The following is a 22,106-nucleotide window of genomic DNA, read 5'->3' on the forward strand; positions in this document are numbered from 1 at the left end:
CTGAAAGCATTTCGCAAGCACTGAATAATAGCAGTGACAGATGTTGACAGCGAGGCTTAACAAAAAAGCAACAAGTAAATTATAGGGAAAATCTTCACTATGGCAGCAACACATGCAAAATTGCCATGGATTGCCTGAAACCTCAGTTTTAATACAAAACAGTTAAGTAAATTTGTTTTTAAGTTGTTTTAATTGTTCAGTGTGTGTTTCTTTTGTTAAATTAACACTCTCTGTCTTTACATTTTCACAAATGTCATCTTCAAGGTCCATGTTTTGATGGAAAATTGTTCAAAAGTGTACAGAAATTAAAAAATCACCCACCTACAACTGCACTGTCTGCACGCTGACTTATTGCAACATCGTCAGTGAAAGTGCATGTGAGTGTATGTACAGTGTGTGTGCATGAGAGAGAGAGAGAGAGAGAGAGAGAGAGAGAGAGAGAGAGAGCATGTGAGTGTATGTACAATGTGTGTGCATGACAGAGGGAGAGAGAGAGAGAGCATGTGAGTGTATGTACAATGTGTGTGCATGACAGAGGGAGAGAGAGAGAGAGAGAGCATGAGTGTATGTACAGTGTGTGTGCATGAGAGAGAGAGAGAGAGTGCAGGGTGTGTACTCATTTCTTGCCGTAAGGATGTGGTTTACCGAGTGAAAAACTTCATGCCGGAAGCTCTACAGCTTCTATCAAGTCATCCACTAGATTTTTTTTACCCCTCTGTCACTGCGAGGTGCTCAGTGTCTCACCGTGAAACCAAAAGCCACCAGTGTTTCTCTCGGTGTTGCTCAGAGCTGTCACAATGTTCCCCAGGGTGATTTTAAAAGCAACTATGATTAAAAAATCTCAACAGAAGAAAAGGACGTCGCCATCTAACTACAAGGAGAGGTTTTTTGTGTTGGACACACAAGAGCTGAAGTATTCTGAACGCCGTCCAGGGGTAAGTGTGCGCTTTGTCATGTCAATGTATGCACTGGCTTTGAATTATAAATGAAACAATCTGGAGGAAGGGTCTGTACATTTAACCTCCTGATAACCAGCTACAGTTTGAATCACATCTTTGTAAATACACATGAAGTAAAGATGATGTTATTTCAGAAAAAGCCCATGGTGAAAGGTTGCATCGAGCTGCACAGAATCAAGTGTGTGGAGACTGTGTGTTCTGACGTACCCATACCATGCAGCTACAAGTACCCGTTTCAGGTGAGCTCAAAAAGAACACACACTTAAAAACACCCAGTATGTATGGCAAAACATGACCTATATGACTTTGGAATGACCTTCCCGAGGAGATAAGGCTTGCAGATTCAGTGACATCTTTTAAATCACTTCTTAAAACCCTTTTTTATAGACTTGCTTTTATGTGACGTCGATGTTGACATCCATTCCTGTATTATTTAGACTGACTTGACAACATCATGTTATGTCTCTGTAATCTCTTCCCTCTTCATTTTAACTTATTCTTAGTGTCATGTTTTTCTAGTTTTACTATTCTTATTTCTTTTACTGTGTTTTATTTGGTATCCTCTTTTACTTTGTCTGTCAAATCACTTTGTAAACTCTGTTTTTAAAGGTGCATTATTATATTATTGTAACACGAGAACAAAAGTCGGATTTTCTCAAATGCAAATGTCTCTGCAGGTTTTTCATGACAACCATTACCTCTACATTTTTGCCCCAGACAACGATTGCCGTCAGAGATGGGTCAGAGCTCTCAAAGAGGGTGAGCTACTTAAAAATATCATGCTTCGGACGATGGCAGATTGTTCTGAACCCCAATACAAATTCATAAGCTTGGTGTCTCAAACTATATTGTTTCTGTTTTGTCTGATTTAGAGACAAAACACAACAATTTGGTTGCAAAATACCACCCAAACTTCTGGATGGATGGAAAATGGCGATGTTGCCAACAAACAGAGAAACTGGCGGCAGGTTGTCATGTGTATGACCCAGTGGGTTATGGTTTGTACTACTTATTCTCTTCTCTTTGTTTCATGTGTATTTTTTAACACTTATTTGTGTATCTGATTTACATTTTCTTATAAAAATGTAGCTACATAGACAGAAAAAATATCACATAAATCAGATTCTGTTTTATTGGGCAAGTATGTTCACAGCGTAAACATTAACGTATTTGACTGATCTTAAAGCAGAATAAAGCTGAATAAATAAAGGTAAAGAGTAGACTGGAGTAAGACTGGATGATATATCAGTATTATATCTATATCATGATATGAGACAAGATATCGTCTTAGATTTGGGATATTGTTGTATTGTGATATGGGATTAAATGTTGTCTTTTTCTGCTTTTAAAGGCAGTAATGTAATTTTCTGATTTTACCACACTTTTCTAGCTGTTATATTATTTGACTTTACCTACTTACTAATTTTTCACATTACTGGTGATTATTTATCAAAAAATCTCTTTGTTTTAATATTTTTGTGAAAGCAAAACACTGACGCCAGGTCCATTTGGTCAAAAATATAGTGATATTTGATTTAGTCCATATCACCCTGCTGTTAAGGTAGTTTAATTGTCAGCAGTGCATCATATTCTGTTAGCTCATCATAAGTCTGCACTACTTGGGAATTTACAGGAATGTTATTTTCAAGGAAATGTGTATAACATGATAGATATAGATCATATTCTCATATTCTTTATGAGACATATTTCCCTGCCCTAGTAGACAGGACTAGTGAAAAAATAAGGATATATATAATTGAAATATATACAGGAAACACTAATGACCAACAACATAAATAAAATCCACGTACAAGTAAAGTGTTCAATATACAAGTGTTATGAAATGATTTACGGTAAAGATAAAGTAAAGACACGTGATTATGTCAAATCTTGATCTAGATCTTGTGTTGTTACATAACGTCTGCATTTCTATTTTATACATTTAGATGTCCTAAAAACATTCTCCAATATCATTCTTCTGATTTCTCCACAGCTTCTAAAAAGCCTCTTCCTCATCTCCCGGATCCAGAGGTAAACCACTTTCTATAGCATAAATAACGTTTTCATTAAATATTATTGGCGTGGCAGTTATTACTTTTTAAACTGGGAATAGACAAAATAACTGTCTGTCACTTCTTTGACTAGAAGTTGTCATTCTTTTTCAGACTGTTTCACTTTTTTGCAACATATTCAAGACTGCTCACCTTGACATATTTAATAATTATGCATTTTCTTTCAAGCGCTGCAGCTTCGCTTTGAGCACAGATGATTCTGTGTCTCGTGCAGCTCGGTTTGTTGTCTTGCTTATCTTGCTTGTATGTTGCTTGACTTCCTCTATTGCTGATAATTTGGCAGTTGTTATAAAACATGAAATGCTCATTATGTAACATTATATAAGTCAAATAACCTCTTGATAAAGTCTCTGCTGAGTTTGAAAAAAAAGGGATTTTTCACTGTAGCCATGTTGATATGAAACAGTGAGATAAACACAGGCGTTACCAGTGATACTAGTTAGGGTCCCGTAGCATCAGAGATGGGCGCAAATACATTACAAAACTCTCTTGTTAAAAAATTACAAATTCTTGCTCAACAAATGTATCAAAAATTACAAAATACTTGTATGAAAATGTATTTAATTAAAATACAAAGAAAGTGTAATTTGAAAATACAAGAATACATTCTATACAAACTGATATGATCACATTTTAGGCATTTAGTAGCCTCAGTATGGGTCTGACCTTAACCCACCTACATCATGGACGTGTAACAAGAACTGAATTCACTGTTGGGGACAATAAACGTTGCCCAGCACAGCATGAATCCAAAAAAGCCACTTGTAAAGAAATAACCTCACTGAATGTATACTACACATGGACCACAGTGGCCAACTTCCGCCAGACGAACATGCTAACTTCATGTTTATCCCTCTGCTAACTTGACAAAATAAAACGATGTAATCTTGTGGCTCTTCTAGAATCTTTATTGGACCAAATGGATCGAATTCTGATTATTAAAACAAGACATTTCATAGAGGGCGTGATGCTAAAAAAATGTATCTACCCTTTTACAGCTTCTTTCACAATGTAAGTCTATAGGAAAATGTGCGTCAAGTAACTTGTAATTACACATTTGGCCATTACATCAAATTGGCTTCAAAGCCCGGAGAGTTTCCTGGGTGCTTGACCCAAATTGAAACGATGAGCTGCTTACTTCCCCACATCATAGATCTGAGGTGGCCAATCAGGATATCCTGGAGGTGGAGGCCGCAAATTCAAGGGTGCATGCTGGGTGGTTTCTAGCAAGAATTACATGCCGGTTCTAGAGCAGATGTATCTCTCCTGCTGTTGTATTGTATTCAGTCAGCTTGCCTTCGCAGGAATATCTGCAGATTTTGATTAAATAAATTTATCTTCGGGGAAAGTTAAACCAAAGACCAAAGCAGTTTTTATCTTCAAGCTGCTGGTCACAAATGGCCGACACAAATGTTGCTCACAGAGGTGGACCCTTACACTACTTGTTTGTATTTGATTAGTTTTTTTCGAAACCTGAGTTTAAAAATGTGTCTCATTTTAGAATAAAATTACATGTTAAATGATGTATTTTAAAGCTACTCCAAGTAACTCATATTTAGTTGATTTTGGAGGCAAAAGCAGTAGTTTCTCCAGCGTAATCACCAAAAAAGTATCACTTCAAAAATAAAACTGTCTCAACATAAATCTCCTTCTGTTTTTGCTTTTTGTTTTTTTGTTTAGCTGGCTAACATACTTCTCACTTTAACTTTGTCTGGGAAAATGTAAACACAGGCTTGTTTCATCTGATTTCACAGAGAATCTGACCCGTTGGCGGGCAGTAAGACTACATAGAGAAAGAAAAAGTTGATCTTCTCGCTGGTGGTTAAATTATGTAGGTCACATAGAAACATCTGCAATAAATTGAGACTCTTTCATAATCAGTTAAAAACTCTTTGTGGTAGCTTTAATTAGTTCAAAAACACAAATACAGGCTCTTTTTTTTATTAAGTATTACACAATAACAGCTCTCCTCACAAAATATGTTGCTAAAATGTTTGTTAAGTTTGTTACTTTGGAATTCCATGTGGCTCGGTGATATTTCTCATCCTGTTTTTTTAATCAAATCATTTTTCTCTCTGCCAGATGAAACCACATGATGCAGGACAGAGGGTCATCGCTCTGCAAGACTACACGCCGCTCGGAGACGATGACCTGCCTCTTCAGAAAGACCAGGAGTGCACCCTGATAAACAGCTCCCACACCGACTGGTGGGCCGTACAGAATGACAACGGGTGAGGCGCAGAAAATGTGACAGCTTTCACTGAAAAGAATGAACAGCAAGAATGATTATGGGTCTATGAATAATGAATATTTTTTCCCGCCCTTCATCAGGGACACAGGCTTTGTACCCAGCACTTATGTAGCTGTAAAATATGGCAACAACTTCGAGAGATTTGAGTGAGTTTGGATTTGATTTCTCCTCTCTGTGCTTCTAATTGTTAACATGACTGCAAATCCATTCTGTCCTCTATAGATTTAGTTCATTTGTGGTTAATTTGTCTCCTCACAGATGGTACAACAAAAACATCACCAGAGCGGAAGCAGAGGATTTGTTAATGAAAGAGGTAAAAAAAAAACAAAAAACGGCAGTGTTTAAGGATCCAGACATTATTCCATTTTCATTTGTTTGTGCACCCAGCTGCGTTCTGACAGAATAACAAAATGCATCAAATAATAATTCTGATGATAATTAGTAGGATGGTTCTCCTGTATGACGCAGTGCACTTTTGCAGTGAATGTGCCCGCCACAGAGACCTTTCGCATTTGCAAAATTCACACAAATGCACCTGCACACAGCGAGAATCTGACATGACATGGGACATGAAAAATGTCTCACAACCACAGTGCTTCCTCCAATGTTGAATTTCCTGCCGTGAGCTGCATTGCTAAGTTTTGCAAGTGGGAGGTAGAACAGAGATCCATCATGTAATACATAAAATGCCTGCTGGCCTGGTCTTGCTATTAGCAACAGATTTAACAGTCGGTAAACATGTCTAATTTATATTGCAGATGTGTAATTTGAGTTGGATGATTTTGTCTTGTTTTAACGCTCTGCTTGTAGGGAAAAGAAGGTGCATTCATGGTGCGTGACTCAAGACAGGCAGGTGTCTACACAGTGTCAGTCTTCACCAAAGCGCCAGGGTAATTTTTTTACTTCCTTCTGACATTTTTAAAGGAGAAATATGTAATATATTTACTGTTCTGAATTATAAAACAACCATGTTATGTCATCAGAGATTAAGGCAACAGGCTAAGTTAAATACCTGCTTCCCTAACAACACTTATAACGTTTTTGTTTTCATAATTAATGCCAGATGTTCACTGAATGAGTAAGTGTCTGTTCATGAGTCATAAATAATCATTAATGATCTTATAACATTATTACATTGAGTAATATGTTAATGTAGTCTGGCAGGCAGTCACTGAACTCATACTCCAGAGGGTGTATGTTTTGGAGCAGTGGTCCTTGTTTTCGAGATAACGGGCTTAAATTTATATTGACAGACAGTTGACAGAGTAGCAGCTGGTCAACTTACAGTGCAGGACTTGTCACTTGCCATTGTGGAAGTATAGTGTTGCACTCATGTAGGTTCAGTGCCCCTGCAACTTGCAGGCAACCAGACCGTGCTCTGAGTCAGGAGAGGAGGGGGCGAAGGGAAATAACTTGCTTCCACCATAGATTTGAATCTATTTAATATACCGCCCTTGGCTCCAACTCACTGTTTGGGCTGCAAACTGTTGACTGTTAACTGTTACAAACAAGGCTACATCTGATGCATGAAATGCGATGAAATTGGACTTGTATAACATTAGATACTGGCAGAATAACTTGATATGCCCCATGTTGTATCGGTACAATAAAACTGACTTCTGTTATTTGTTGCATAAAAGCATCTCTTTATTCCCTTCAGGTCAAATGGGGAGAAGAATCCGCGGGTGAAACATTACCAAATCAGACAGACAGAAACAGGCGAGGCCACATATTACTTGGCAGAGAAGTACCTGTTCAGCACCATTCCTGAATTAATCCATTACCATCAGCACAACGCTGCCGGTAAGTACGCCTCTGGCTTTCCAGGCACAACAGTATTTATTTATGAAGCAGCTCATGTAACACAAACAGCATTTACGAAAGCCATGGTGAGATGTTTCATAAATGTGTTATTATTTGTTTGGCAGGCCTGATAACGCGCTTGAGGCGCCCTGTCTCTCAGGGCGGAGGCTGCTCCCTGAACATCGATGATCCCTTAAAAGGTTAGAAGGTGCACCGGTTTATAAATGCTTCAGCTGGTTGAACTGGAGCACAAAACTTGTTTTTGCCGACCTCTTGTGGTCCTCACACAGGATTGCTGAGTGTGTATTCTGACTTTCATAATTCTTTGATTATGATTAGGGCATGGATCCATTCTTTTGGGGATGTTTCGTATCATCCTTTAGCTTCCCAGTAGTGTTCTTTATGTATGGTTTCCTATGAGACCTGATGTAGGTTTCTGCATGATGAGGATGCTACATATAAAGTCCCTGAGCTGAGAGACAGGGGAGAAGGGCACCAGTGGGTGTTTCTGTTTGAAAAACTAGGAAAAGAACGGAGATGGAGTCGCCCTTTAATGCCTCATTCTACCAACGTATTTAACAGACAAAGACCCAAGAATAAACAACTGTAAGAGGCATCCATCATAGCAAAATGGCAGCATATTTCCTAGATATAACCTTAATATGTATTTAATGTCATGACAAAAAAAACAATCACTATTTTAGGAAAGTAATTAAGAGACTAGTGCATAAGATTTAGCAGCATCTATTGACAGAATATGGCAGAAATTGAATGTAATATTCATAAGTATATTTTCATTGTGTCACCAAACCAAACACTGGTTCTAAAAGAGCCTTTTCTGGGGGCCGAGGTTCCGCCAGTTTCGTGACCACTGTAAGTAGTCCTATGGGCTCGGAAGGGGAGGGTGAGGGAAGCGGTATTCAGCGGGTTGCTTTTGCGACCTCACTGCCAGATGCCACTAAATCCTACACACTGGTCATTTAAAACAAAAATTAAAATAACAATGATATGAAGTCATTAGGAACAAAGTCACTGACAAAGTTGTGAAAAACTGGAACGACAGAATAAAGCACCTGTGAGATAAGATAAAAATATTTACCCCTGGAGTCTGTGGGGACACCTGTTGATAGCGCTGCGGAAGCCCCGCATTTGCTGTTGTCTTTAAAATTATCTGACTTTGTTGTTATTTCATCTTTCTCCACCTGTTTGCTGCTCCTCAGATCAGTGGGAGGTGGACCCCGAGGAGCTGACCCTGGGTCAGGAGCTAGGCAGCGGCCAGTTTGGGCTGGTGCTGGAGGGGACGTGGAACGAGACGAAGGTGGCAGTGAAGACGATAAGAGAAGAGTGCATGTCGGACGAGGAGTTTAAAGAGGAGGCGAAAGTCATGATGTGAGTGCAGTTCATAAAGTTGCCTCGTATTGTTCAGGCAAAAAGATCCAAAATCCACTTGGTTTGTGTGTGTGTGTGTGTGTGTGTGTGTGTGTGTGTGTGTGTGTGTGTGTGTGTGTGTGTGTGTGTGCGCGTGTGTGCGTGTTTTCACAGGAGATTGTCTCATTGTAAGCTGGTTCAGCTGTACGGTGTGTGCACCCAGCGTTCTCCCATGTGTCTGCTATTTGAGTTCATGGAGAACGGCTGTCTGTCTGACTACCTGCGAGCCAGGAAAGGCAGTTTGTCTCAGGACGTGATGTTGGGGATGTGTCTGGATGTCAGTGAGGGGATGGCTTATCTGGAGAGCTCCAACTTCATCCACAGAGATCTGGTAAACCAACACGAGAGCTTCTTTTGATACACTTTTGTCTCCCTGCTCCGCTGGTTAATCCTCTGTCCCTCTGTCCTCTGCAGGCTGCCAGGAACTGTCTTGTTTCAAAGAACAACGAGGTGAAAGTATCTGACTTTGGAATGACCAGGTATGTGTTTCACAGTTGACTTGATTGTGCCAACAAAGATTAATTTGGTCTAAGATTAGTTCTAATGAGAGTTTAACAAAAGTAGGCTTTAAATGTGTAAATCCTGATTTAAAATTAAGCCAAGCTCTGTTGCACACTTAAAAACTAATAATATCAGTTTTGTGAATTTAAGTTTAGTGATGTAAACTGAAAATAAATAGATTTTAATCATTATGGAGATGTTTGCTTACACAAATTATAATAAATAAAAAATAATTTTGAGTGTTATTGAGACATAACTATTAACTAACAAGTAGAAAAGAGTAAAAATAATGGTAACCTCCTACTCCTTAACAAGATGTTGTATTGTATACTAGCTAGCTAAAAAGTTAAATATTAAATTGTTTGCTAGCTAGTTAAAAAGTAAAAAAAGAAACAAAGAAACAAAATGTTTGCTTGCTAACAAAATGTTACAATGTTTGCTAGCTGGCTAAAAAGTCAAGAAAAAATATTATATTGTTTGCTGTCTAGCTAAAACATTTACTAAATGTTACTTGCTAACCAGCTAAAAAGTTGATAAAATGTTACATTGTGTACTAGCTAGTTCAAAAGTTAAAAAGTAAATTTTTTGTTAGCGAGTTTAAAGGTCAACAAAATGTTGCTGGCTGGTTAAAAAGTCAAAAGAAAAACATATTGTTTCCAAAATGTTAACTAAATTTTAATTTGCTAGCTAGCTAGAAAAGTAAAATTTTACATTGTTTGCTTGCAGGGTAAAAAGTTAGCCAAGTTAACCTACTTATTTCATTTAATCTAAGTTTAGAAGTTCATGCAACTTCTTCACTACATCTTTGTACTGACCAACATTTTGTGTGCAGCTTTTGCAAATTTTGCAATATTCATGATGTTTGTACAACAGTTAAACTGCTGTGTATTGATGTGTGTCTGTTTTCCGCGCTGCAGATTTGTCCTTGATGATCAGTACACGAGCTCCCAGTGCTCCAAGTTCCCCGTCAAGTGGTCGGCCCCAGAGGTCATCAAGTACTGCAAGTTCAGCAGCAAGTCGGACATCTGGTCATTCGGTGTGTTAGTGTGTGTGTGCCGTTCACTTGGTCTGTGCGTGTGACTTTCCTTATCTTTGTTGTCATGCAGCATCCTTCCTTTAATTCGTGTAATTTTGATGTTCCATCTATAGCTGTCACAGGAAAACAGCAGGAGTTTTCCTGACTGGTTGACTACACACCAGAATCAGCTGTTTCTCATTGACTCTAGTGATCTACCATAGTGAGCTAAACTGGAAACCCATGTGTTACCAATTATACTAATTAAGGCTGTGTTCCATTTAGAGTGAGGGTGCTGTTGTGCATGTTGACTCACAGGAAAGGCTCTGCTTAACAAAATGGAATGGGACCTTAATTAGTATCATAGGTAACACTTGCGTTGACCCACTCACTGAGGGACACATTTAATAACAAGCAATTTAACAAAAAAAGTGATGAAAATCCCATCGTTACAGAAGCAATTTCAAGACACATTTTTGTAATTTCTGAGGAAAAAAATCTCTTCAGTCTTAAAAGCACTTTAATTTAATACATTTGATTCATTTATTTGTACGTGTACATGTGTACATGTAAGAGTCAGAGGTGGCAAAAGTACTCACATTCTTTACTCGGTTAGGAGTACAGATACTCAATTAAAAAATACTCTGGTAAAAGCAGAAGTATTGATCCAACATCTTTACTCAAGTAAAAGTAAAAGCATAAAGGGTCTGAGAGTATAGGCATAAAAAGCCGCCCTCTGAGGGACATTTCAAGTCTTCCTGTTTTGTCTGTTTCTTCTAGTTACGTCTTTTATGCCGTTTTTCATGTTGTTACGTCTGTTGTGTGTGATGTGGACCAAGGAATCATCTTTTCTTTGTGTTATTGTCTCAGTCATTTGTTTTGAAATCAGTCTTGATGTTGGGAAGGCCGCATGCAACAATGCAGAAAGAAAATAATCCATAATTCCCCTCAAATGCATCATCTGTTTTGAAAATGTCACAAGTAGAGAGTACAGGTATATGTATTAAAACACAGGAAGTAGAGGTGTTATGACTGTACACATATCTGAAAACTCTACTGTACAGTACTTAAGTATTTATACTTTGTTTCTTCCCACCTCTGCAAAGAGTGTAACTATTGGTAGCTATTTTCATGGTGTAATGCCAACTAGTGGATTTACAGTAATCTCCAAGACGTTAATGCTGTTAGGACCATCGCCCAAACGGGACTTTAAACAGGCAGCAACATATTAACTTGGCATGGACGGCTCCCTGGGAAAAGATCCTGTTTTCAGAAGTTGTGTCTTGCTTGTATCCAACAGATGGTAAAAAATAAGTATGTTAAATTACAACTTCTATTAATTGATTTATACCAAAATAAAGTTTGTTTTGACAGAGCAGAGACGTACTAGAATAGTGTCAGTTGATGCTGGATGATAACAGGACACACTTGTCTTGTGCAAAAAGTGTGGATATTTCAAAAATGTAATACTTAACAGTAAGTTATGAGCAGCTAGATGTGTTGGTATTTTAAACAGGACTTTGAGACAAAAATAACAAACTGTTGGTAAGTTACTGCACCGTGTGCTGTATAGATTTTATCATAATCATTCAAAGATAGTCCAATATGAAAAAGAGCTAACAACAAACACAAACATGTATATGATTAACCAGAGATACAATCAGTGATTTTGGTTTGTTCTCATTATTTAAAAGATTAACACTAGAACAGCCAAGAAGGTCATGTTGCAGTGACTTTGTTGAATTAAAAAATACAACACTGCTGCTGCCTAACTGTCCGTATTTTAATTTAAAATGTTTTTTTTATATATATAAATTACAGAAAAGTAAAAGAAAATGTGATAATTTTTACTTATTTCAGCCTTTTGCGGTCACACTGACCCCACAGAAACTGCCTCTGTTATGTTGCACACATGGAGATGCATCATGGTTGCTTAGCAACTATCATAGTTTCTGTCAATAAAACTTCACAAGTGGCCTCGATTTCCAATTTCCCTACATTAAAACACAAATTACTTAATTAGACTTAATTAAAAATAAAGTAGGGGAGACCAGGGACAGTTGTAACACTTTTTTCTCTCTCAAATTTTTAAACAAAGTATCCTCACTCGTTACAAATAGAAATGTTTCCAACTTTTTTGTGTTCGTCCTCTAACGAGTGTTCACCCCTGCTCAGGTGTGCTCATGTGGGAGGTGTACAACGAGGGCCGTCTTCCTTATGAAAACCGCTCCAATGCTGAAGTGGTGGAGTCTTTGAACTCAGGCCTGAGGCTCCTGAAGCCCCGCTTGGCCCCAGACGCTGTCCACCTGCTCATGGAGTGGTGCTGGAAGGAGGTGGGGACAGGAGTTTCACTTATTTCTAGTAGAAGAACCACTGACGTGCAAAATGACTCTCTGTAATACTGCTTTTTTTTAAACCCCCCCTCACATTCTGATTCTCAGAAACCTGAAGATCGTCCATCCTTCGCTCTCCTCCTGCACGAGCTGGCCTCCCTCGCAGATCTGTGAACCAAGAGAAGAGTTGAGGTTGACAACTATAAAACTAGCTATATTTATTTTATTTATTGATTTATGACCAGTTGCCCGTCAAATGTTTTTCAAACGTAAGTGAAGTTCTTTTCATTAAGGCGATGACAAAACACAAATTCCTGTTTTTTGCACTTTATCTGTTTCTACTGTATCCAGGCTCACACAGTCCATTAACTCACGCAGCTACTGCTGATCATCGCAGGTTTATTTTTTATATAGGTTTCATATACTCTGTACATTAAACAGGTGAGATGATTATCTTGTTTAATCCACTGTAAATTAAATGAATCCATGTGAAATGTGTGCTTTTTTTGTCATATGTTTTCTTTAAATTTACAGTCCAAAATTAATGTAATAATAAATGTGTAAAAAGTGTAAATAATGGATGTAATAATTGAAGTTTAAAGAACAACTTGACCAAAAAAATATTTCTTTTGACTATTAGTCAAAGGTGGTTGTATAAAGCTTCTGTATGGAGAACAGGAGCTAAAACCAGCTTGGATTCAGGTCAGGTGCAATGAATTCCAATGGTGACAAGTTTTCACGACAGAAATATTATGAAAGTGTCCATAGAAAGAACATTCTGGTCAATATGTTAGGCTTCACGTGGTCGCAGTTTTGCTAAATACATTCTTCAAAGTTACTTCTAAGTTTAGATATGGTTGCACATGATTGGAAATGTAAAAAATGTTAATAACAAACTATTATTACTGGAACTGATGTGGGATCACAACATAACAAGTAAATGATCCATTTCTGCTATAAGTCAACCAAGCCAGGTGTTTTGCTGTGCAGGTGTAGTGGCCAAAGAAGGAACTACAGGTCACACAATTCTCTCTGACCCAGAGAGACTTTGTCAAACACCAACCCTGCTGCCAAGATGAAATGTTGTACATTTCTGCAAATCTGTGATGTGTATAATATTTCTTACGTTTGTTATCAACATTTCTAGCTACATATCTATCACCGTGTCAGTATGCATACAATATCATCATGCATTATACATCATTTTCCATTTTTCATTTGAAATGATCCAAAACACTGTTCTAAAAGAAATCAAATATGCACTGCATACAATTTAAACTAGGATAAATAAAGAATAAAATGACAAGTGAGGCAATATTATGTTCAAATGACATCCTGCCACCAGGGGGTCTGAGATGACTGTTATTTCATTTTGTCCTGTATCATTACATTATTGTTTTTTTTGTTTAAATTTAAATGGTGTCATCTCTTATGTCTTTAAAAATCATACATAACAAGCAAACAAAACAGCGCCATAGATACTCTATAATCCCAGTGGCACTTTAGCCCCTCTTCTCCTGCTTACATACGCAAGCATAGTAGGGGAGACTGGGGGCAATTGCAACAGCAAGCAATTGTAACACAGTACGTTTCTCCAATCAGAAACAAACTGGAGTGATGACACTTTATCTGCACATGCTCAGTGTGAGTCTTTCTCTGCCTGTGGAAAAGAAGTGGGATCATTCCACCACAGAAGAAGATTTCAACAAAACTGATTTTGAGGTATGAAAGTTATTTTTTGGATTTAGAGTATTTTTCTTCTGCTGTCGGTTACATGACTGTCGGTTACATGACTGAATTTAAATTTACATCAATTTTATCTCTAGATTATTGGTTAAAAATGAACATGAACACACTATGCTAATATAGCTGCTGCTAGCGTACAAGATTTTATCATGGCTGTAAGATCAATGCACTAATGTAAGAACCTTGTTTGCATATGTTGAAATTATTTTCTGTCAGAAAATGATTATATTTCACTAAATTAAAATGTAAAATCACTTTTAACTCAATTCAAATAATTACAAAAAAACTGCTTACCACGCAAAGAATTGCTACGTGTTCTGTAAAAATAGAAACAGATGTTTGCTTTGCACATATATGATTCCTGACATTTAAAAGAATATGAACCATACACAAAAAAGAGATAATACAGGAATAATGTGATTACTTCAATGTGTGCTTTTATTTGAGATAGAGTGGGGTTTTTTTTTGTCATGACTGAAAGTTTATTTCCATTTTTCAGTTTTTAGCACACCTAACTGTACAGTTCTGAAAAACTAATATATTAAAATAAATAACAATAACAACAGTAATAATAATATGTGTAATGGGACAACAAAACAAGACAAATAACAATAATAATAATAATAATAACAAATAAAATTAAAATAATAAATAAAATAACTACATAGATTAAAAAGAAAGGCAATATTTTTTCCAGTGTTACAACTGCCCCCACTAAGGGGGAAACTGCACCACTCTTGCATTGAATTTAATATGATGTTTGTTTATTTGTCAGGATCCCCATTAACAGTACCCTACAGCAAAGCTAGTCCTCTTTAAGTCCACATTTAAAAACATACTTACATTTAAAACATACATCTAAAAGTGGAATATAAATTTACAGTCCACACAAATCATTTAAGTGTTCTTGTTTTTATCAGTTAAAATATGTGAATTGTGTAAAGTGCACACACACATTTTAGGTTTCTAATATCAAAACATGACTAATGTGTTTTAAGTAGTCTGTGAGATGTCAAGGGGAATATTAAACAAAATGTTACAATTGCCCCCGGTCTCCCCTACTTTATCATATAAAAACGGGATTTATTGTTTCTATCCGTACAGTTAAGTTTTAATAAATATACCAAAGCTGAAATGAAGAGAATCAACATGTCGGGAGCCCCTCATCATCGCCCATCACTTTCAGTGTGACTGTCCCTTTAAGAAAATGCACTTGCAGCCATTTTCTGCTCTTTGTGTGGGGTGGATTAGCACTGGGTAGGTACTGGGCGAAACTAGAGCATCAATCGGCACAGAGAAGACGAGGAGAAAAAAAAAGAAAAAAGGAAAAGATCAGCAAACACCGGACCTCCGTCGCAGACCGCGACACCGTCCGCCCGTCTCTCTGCGTACCGCCGGACGGACATGCAATTTACAGGTATGTGTTAGATGGAAGCGATGGATGGAGCCGCAGCAGTAAAGATGAACGGGGCTGCTGCTGCTGCTGCTGCTGCTGCTGGTGGTGGTGGTGGTGGTGATGTGCGCTGGGTTAGTGATGATGGCTGGAGACTGGAGAGCTGTTTTTTTTTGTTTTTTTTTTGCCCCTCTCTTCCTCCTCGCACCGTGCGTCTTGTCCCGTTATTCACCCTTCCGTTAAAGGCGGATCGTGGGAGAAATCGGCCTCTCTGCTGAGCGGGATCGAGCGTCCCCGGCGTTTTTTTTTTTTTTTTTTTTTTTTTTCTCGTCGCGGATTATTCTGACACATGAATGGGAACCCCGTTAGCTTTTCCATCGGCACCGTAGCTCGCGCTGAGATGGGTGGGGTGAGGAGAAGGGTGCTGCCTGTGTAAGCAAGTGCACGCTGATGGAAGATGGATCTGAACGATTCTCCGAGCTGATAGCTGCGTTTTCAGCGCACGGAGAGCGGAGAGATGTCCGCTACGATACGAGGAGGGAGTTTGATGCTTCAGATGGCTCGATTTCGCGTCTCTTTCATCACGTTTTAGGCTTTTCTTTCTCTCCCCACGTCGCCGCCTTGACCCATCCGACCGACAGGGCACGGCATGCGGATGAGAGCACACAGATCCACGGCGTTATTTCCACGGCGGCCTGTTATCAACAGGCCTGTTACTGATGCACAAATGACCGGTTCACCTACTTCCTATTCACGCTAAAAATGTCTAAACACGGCTGCTTGGTTTTGTGGCAAACTCTGCGTTAGATTATGACCCATCCGTCCAGTAACTTACAATACACATAGGGGATCTGCTGCTGTTGCAGACTCACTGAGTTGTAAATCTGTATGCCAACCCCTCACCAGCCAGCAGTGATGTAATGATGAGCCTGTGGGTGCTCTGCTGCTGCTAATACTGATCCATACTACTGTGAGAAATCAACATGATATTCACAATATTATATAGTTTTTTAGTCAAGTCTAATTTGTTTCATACACAAATAAATTCTCAAAGTGCTTTGCAATAGATAGATCTGTTAACTATCATAGGACCAGTGTGTAACATTTAGCTTACAGGGATTTATCGGTATAATATGGAGGAAATATTCACAAAGACGCATGATACACGTCTGAGCTGATTCCGACATCTGAATTTGGATTTCTGCTGTTATGGTAGTATACCGCTAACGGTACCCTTTATTTCTTGGTTATAATTATTATAATTATAATAATTATTATTAATGCAGTCACGCGAGGCTGAAACTGAATGTCAGTTTAGTGGTGAAAAGTTTTGTCATTTGTCTGGAAAGCTTGTTTAGTTTGTGTAATGTAACTTGTGTAAAGGCGTCCTTCAACCTTTGTGGGGCGCCGTAGGATTCCAACATGTGACGGTCGCATGTGCGGCTGTTCTCGTTTGCATAATTTCCCATGATGCATTGCTTAGAGTTTTAAGAATTTATTACATTTTGTTAGGGTTTGGAATACGTTTGTAGTGTGTTTGTTCAGAATATGGTTTATGTTGGTTACTGTCTGGTTAATTTGCTGTTTCATTCCAGTATATCCACTCAACACATTCGAATGTGAGTCTCCAGAGTGTATCTGACAAGCACTTACTATTCTCAGTTCACGGTTTTTAACATAATATTTACAAATAGGAAAAACATGATGTGGTGAAACTTTGATCGAAGTGAGGAGCTGTCATGTGACACTGATGCCCAATGAATGACCCATGGCAATTTCAGGCCTCTTTACAGATATTGGATTATTTTGAGCTTATCTCTAAATATTCATAAGTATGTTTTCATTAGTGTATAATCACCTCAAAATAAGAATAATTGTGTTTTCATTACCTTTCTACAAGCTGTTTTCATCAGCATGGCGAGCCGGTCCTCTGTCATGCAGTCTGTCATGTTCCACCACCATGTTTCTACAGTAGCCCAGAGTGGACAAATTAACCACTGGCTCTAGATGGGGCACTTTGGGTTTTTGTGAGTTTCATGGCCACCATAGTCTCTCTTTCACGCTTGGCAGGGGAGTTGGCTGCTGTGTTGCAACTTCACTGCTAGATGTCACTAATTGCGACACACTGGACCTTTAAATTAATCACCAACTATTTGGAAAATTGAGTAATTGTTTTTTTTTTTTGTTTGTTTGTTTGTTTTTTGTAAAGAAAAAAGTCAAAATCCTCTGATTCTTGCTTCTTAAATGGGAATATTTTCTGGTTTCTTTAATCCTCTGAAAGTAAACTGAATATCTTTAGGTTGTGGACAAAACAAGACATCTGAGCACGTCACCTTGAGCTTTGGGAAACATTGATAGACATTTTTCCTCATTTTCTTAACAACTAATCGATGACCTGCTTTCCTCGCACCCTCAATTTGGATATGGAGGAAAAGATCCCTCCCAAAACCCTGTAATGGATGAAAAAACCTCAGAAAGAGCATCACAGGAGGGAGTCCTCTTAAAGGGCGGGACAGATATTCAATAACTGTCTTATATAAGAGGTGTCTAGATTAGTTGCTCCTGGCACTAAGTCTTGAGATGATTTCCCTCAGTGGTATCACTGTAATATCTGGTGCTTAAAGATCATGAATGAATGGCTACCGATTATTCTGATCATCAGTGAATATTTTGAGTCACAAATCAAGCCAACCTGCCAGAGATTCACTAGTTCCAGCCAGGTTTCTAAATGAGAGGATTTGCTCAGTTCTCTGTTTTATATAACTGCAAACTGAAGACAGTTGGTGACAATTTATAGACTGAATGACTAATCAAGTCAAATAAATAACTGACTGTTTTTTAAAGGATAATGAAAATAACCTTGAGTTATTGGAATTATGGTTGTTTTTAGAGACGTTACAACACAATTTTTTCCTTCCCAGTAGTGATTCCGATACCTAAACTTTGTGTACCGATAGAGTTCCAATGTATAAAAGAAATGTATAGATATGTTATTATTTTTAAACAGCTGTACAGCACTAACCCTGTATGGATGTGGTATGATTGCTAATACCTGGTTCAGTTCATGCTCTTTGGGGAAACAAAAAAAAGGTGTACGAACACTGCTGGGAGATATCACGGTCCTGTTTTCGGGTTAGCAGAATAAATGACCCTGTGTCGAATCGGTGCATATACTCGAGTGCTCGTCGACAGCAATACCAGCATTTTAGGCAGGATCGGAGGACTTTTCTGATGATGATATTGGTATTGGAAAGAGCTGTTTAGTTGTAAAAGCAGTATAGTGGCGTTGTGGTTATATATCATACGAGCATTAATATAGATATCACCTCTAAACCTGACATGATCATGAGCAGCCAATAGCAGCTGTTCACAGTGTTGCTGGGTTTTTTTAAGCTCAGCAGATTGAGAGACAGAAATAGGCAGAAAGCACAGTGCCTGTAGAGAAAAATAATCACCTAACCAAAAGGCCAAAGAAAAGGGAAGTCGTGGTAAACAACATGGACAAACAATGGAGAACAAAAACCATTTGCATTGTCACGTATTATTAAATTGCACAAGTTCCAGACTGCAAATGTGGCTATGAAACCATTTTGATTACAGTTTGTGTAATGTAATAATAAATTAGTTTGTCACACCAGAGAAAAATAGGTTATTGATCACCCTGCCAAAAACAAGTGTATAAAATGAGGCGTCAAAAACAAAAAGAAATGAGGAGTTTTTGCTGCTCTGAAAAACACAGGGGGCACCAAGGCGACCTGAGAATGACCTGAATTATGGAGGCACTGTCTAGAAACTTTATTGGACGTGTTGAGACATGTTTTAGCCACCAGAACCAGAGGACGGTGACAGGATGGTATGTTTTTTTTTCTTCTGTGTTGGGTTGTTGGAACTGAAGTTAACTGAACTGACCTGCTGGGCTGATGGTTCGTAACTGACCGTTAGGGAAGATGAGGGGATGGGGAGGCGGCGTGATTCGTGTATCGTTCGTGCAGCTTATTTAGTGTCGGGGGACCATGGCTCTGTCACCGAACCATGTTTCAGGTTCGCCTAAAAAACCCAGAACACAGAAATCGTGAACAACAGTTCACACGCTCTAACTCCACAATTCAGTACAACATGGTTCTCAGTCTTTTTACATGTTTTCAGCAACTATTTTCTAACATGTATGTGTTTAGAAGAGAAACTTCTCCTTTATGCAGACCCATAAAAAAAGCTTACCTCAAAGGCTGGTGATGTTAGTTTAGGCCTTTGTTTACTATCTTCTACCTGTCAAGCTTGGTCACGTGAGCAGGGCTTGTGTTACATATTCATGTGATGCTCATTGTTGTTGGTCTAAAAGGAGAGAGCATGACATCATGGGAATCATGAGACGACAGCAGTTTTGCGTTGCCGCTCTCTGAAGTGACAATCAGCCTGTGAATTACCTCAACCAGTCAGGCAGTCAGCCGTCCTGCACATGATGACACACTGTCAACACACAGATGCTGCTGGAACACACGTATGACTGCTGTGTGGTGTGAATGTGTTGTAAATGATCATGTGATCACATATGTGTCCAAATGCTTGCTACGCTGATCGGATCTCCTCTTATTGTCAGGGTGAATATACTATATTACAGAGCCAGCCTTGGGGGGGTAGATCCCATTGAGTGGTGTGACCCTGTGTGTGTGGTTGACACAGTTTCCCCTCCCTCTCTGTCTTTCTCTAAAGCAGGATGTATTACACAAACGCCCAGCAGCACACGCCGGTCATGATTTTCTTCAACAAATGACCTGTGTTAATGTTGCCTTTAGCTATTTTTGCACTTTACCTACTCTGTCTCATTGCTGTTCTTCTTTTTAGTCATAATATTTTGAGCACTTCCTCCTCAGAACCCTTGGTTTTGTGCTGTCATGAGATCTGACCCCAGCTGTTGATGTATAGTAGGTTTGATTATAACCTCAGGTTGGCCGGGGGAATTTTGCGATGCATGTCAATGATGTTCTTTGTTAATTTTCCCAAGAATCCTGCTAATGTATGGGCTTTCTAGATAGTTGTCTATGGGCTGTCATGTGTGGCCTACGGCTAGGTTACTAAGTGTCCAGAAGGGAATGAAGGGGCCCTTTGCTTTGTAACGATGCACACACACACACTCTCTCACACACACTCACACACACCAACTGTTGAACAAAGTCGGGTACAGGGTGGGAAAGTTTATTCAGCCAACCCAGGCTTCAGTCTGTGTCTGTATTCCCAAGCACAGATGGGAGTTTAGCAGCACTGAGCGTGTTTGTCTGCCTGACAGAATCCCTTGTAGCAAGCTGCATGTTTCCTTTTCTATAAGCTGAACAGTTAAAAATAACCAACACGGTCTTCAAAGAATCAGAGAACGTGTGAATCCAGGTTGTGAGGTACAGAGACGTGAGACGAATACAGGAAACAACGTCTTTTTTTTTTTTTTTAACATCAACATGAGAAGGTAACGGCAGTGCAGGGGCCTAAAGGCCTAAACCCACTAAGTGATAATTGACACACTTCATTCAATACGCCAAAATCGAAACATGGTCCGAGTAGGGCCATCGAGGCAGTCTGACGAACCTCATAACACTTTTGGTGCACGCTTATCCATTTAAAAGATAGCGCTAACTGAACTTATACCATATGATACCAGTGGGTAATTATTTAACAGCTGTATGCTGCTAACCTAGTATGGATTTGAAATGACTGCTAAGCTTAAAGAAATACATACAGAGAATTAAATCCATAGAACCTGACCTCACCATCCTAGGTACCAGGGGATTATGGGATCGGTGCATACTGTGATTTATTCTAGCATTTTAAGCAGTGTCAAAGGCATTTCCCCCATACTGCTATCAATGTTTAACAAACCTTCCTCAGAACGTGGGCGTCAGGCGCTTTCAGTACATTTGGACCATTAAGTCTTTGTGAGTGTCCATCGGTATAATTTCAAATCTGCAGGTCCGGGGCAGGGTAGTGAAATTTGACACCTAAGGAGTTTTGACAGTTATATTTTTTGCATAATTATTATATTTCTTCATTTTAGCTCAGTTATCCAGGTTGAGTAAAGTGCTCAGAGTTAGAAACGGTTCCTCTAAACAGCTTCATCCTTTAAAGTGAGCAGTTGTACCGTACTTTCTTGATGTTATTTGCTTTTTGTTAAAATGGATTTGGTATCGGAAAAAGTATCATTCAGGAACGAAACCCAGGCCTATGCAGGTTTTTTAGTTATTTAGACAAATTTTTTAACTTGCACCAAATCAAAATAAGTCAAATCTCCCTTGTTACTTAGTTTATTGCGTGGAAATAAAAGGTTTCTGCAATGGACTACAACTCCCAGCATATCAGTGGTGCTACATCCTACAATGGAAGATGATGTCACCTATCATTGCATGCATTAGACAGATTTGACGTAAGAATCCAGTAAATCTCACTCTAGATTAATTTACCTTATCACTACCACCCATATGTGAATGTCTTTACACAGAAGAGTCATTACAAGTTTGAAGACTCAGCCATACTGCTGGTCTGATTTTGGCCTCGAGGCTGGTGGTTTACCTCATGCAAATATAACCTTTTGTGCATGTTAGCTCTGACAGTTCGATGTG

At 38.7% G+C, this 22,106-nt stretch overlaps 2 protein-coding genes across 2 annotated transcripts in view; both read left to right on the forward strand.

The window, feature by feature from the left end:
- The first annotated feature begins 746 nt into the window (after nt 1-746).
- itk (IL2 inducible T cell kinase) lies at nt 747-12,845 on the forward strand. Its single transcript, XM_084718673.1, has 17 exons — nt 747-935; nt 1,094-1,198; nt 1,637-1,718; nt 1,832-1,957; nt 2,953-2,990; nt 5,114-5,262; nt 5,363-5,428; nt 5,541-5,595; nt 6,093-6,172; nt 6,943-7,085; nt 7,211-7,285; nt 8,306-8,474; nt 8,628-8,844; nt 8,928-8,992; nt 9,932-10,050; nt 12,205-12,362; nt 12,471-12,845. Exons 1-17 carry the CDS (start codon nt 798-800, stop codon nt 12,534-12,536), a joined length of 1,851 nt encoding a protein of 616 aa, XP_084574799.1. The 5' UTR covers nt 747-797; the 3' UTR covers nt 12,537-12,845.
- A 2,307-nt stretch (nt 12,846-15,152) lies between these two features.
- cyfip2 (cytoplasmic FMR1 interacting protein 2) overlaps nt 15,153-22,106 on the forward strand; it is a 31,829-nt gene continuing 24,875 nt past the window's right edge. Inside the window, exon 1 of the mRNA XM_084718674.1 lies at nt 15,153-15,525. The gene's annotated coding sequence lies outside the window, so the exon portion shown is untranslated. The remainder of the gene's footprint in view (nt 15,526-22,106) is intronic.

This window comes from Lutjanus erythropterus, chromosome 5 (genome assembly GCF_056507025.1).
Source record: "Lutjanus erythropterus isolate fLutEry1 chromosome 5, fLutEry1.hap2, whole genome shotgun sequence".
Lineage (NCBI taxonomy): Eukaryota > Metazoa > Chordata > Actinopteri > Lutjaniformes > Lutjanidae > Lutjanus > Lutjanus erythropterus.

Coding starts and splice junctions, on each gene's coding strand:
- itk (XM_084718673.1), top strand. CDS start 798: ATGTTCCCCAGGGTGATTTTAAAAGCAACTATGATTAAAAAATCTCAA. Junction 6,173..6,942: donor GTCTTCACCAAAGCGCCAGG/GTAATTTTTTTA, acceptor TATTCCCTTCAG/GTCAAATGGGGAGAAGAATC. Junction 7,086..7,210: donor CCATCAGCACAACGCTGCCG/GTAAGTACGCCT, acceptor TTTGTTTGGCAG/GCCTGATAACGCGCTTGAGG.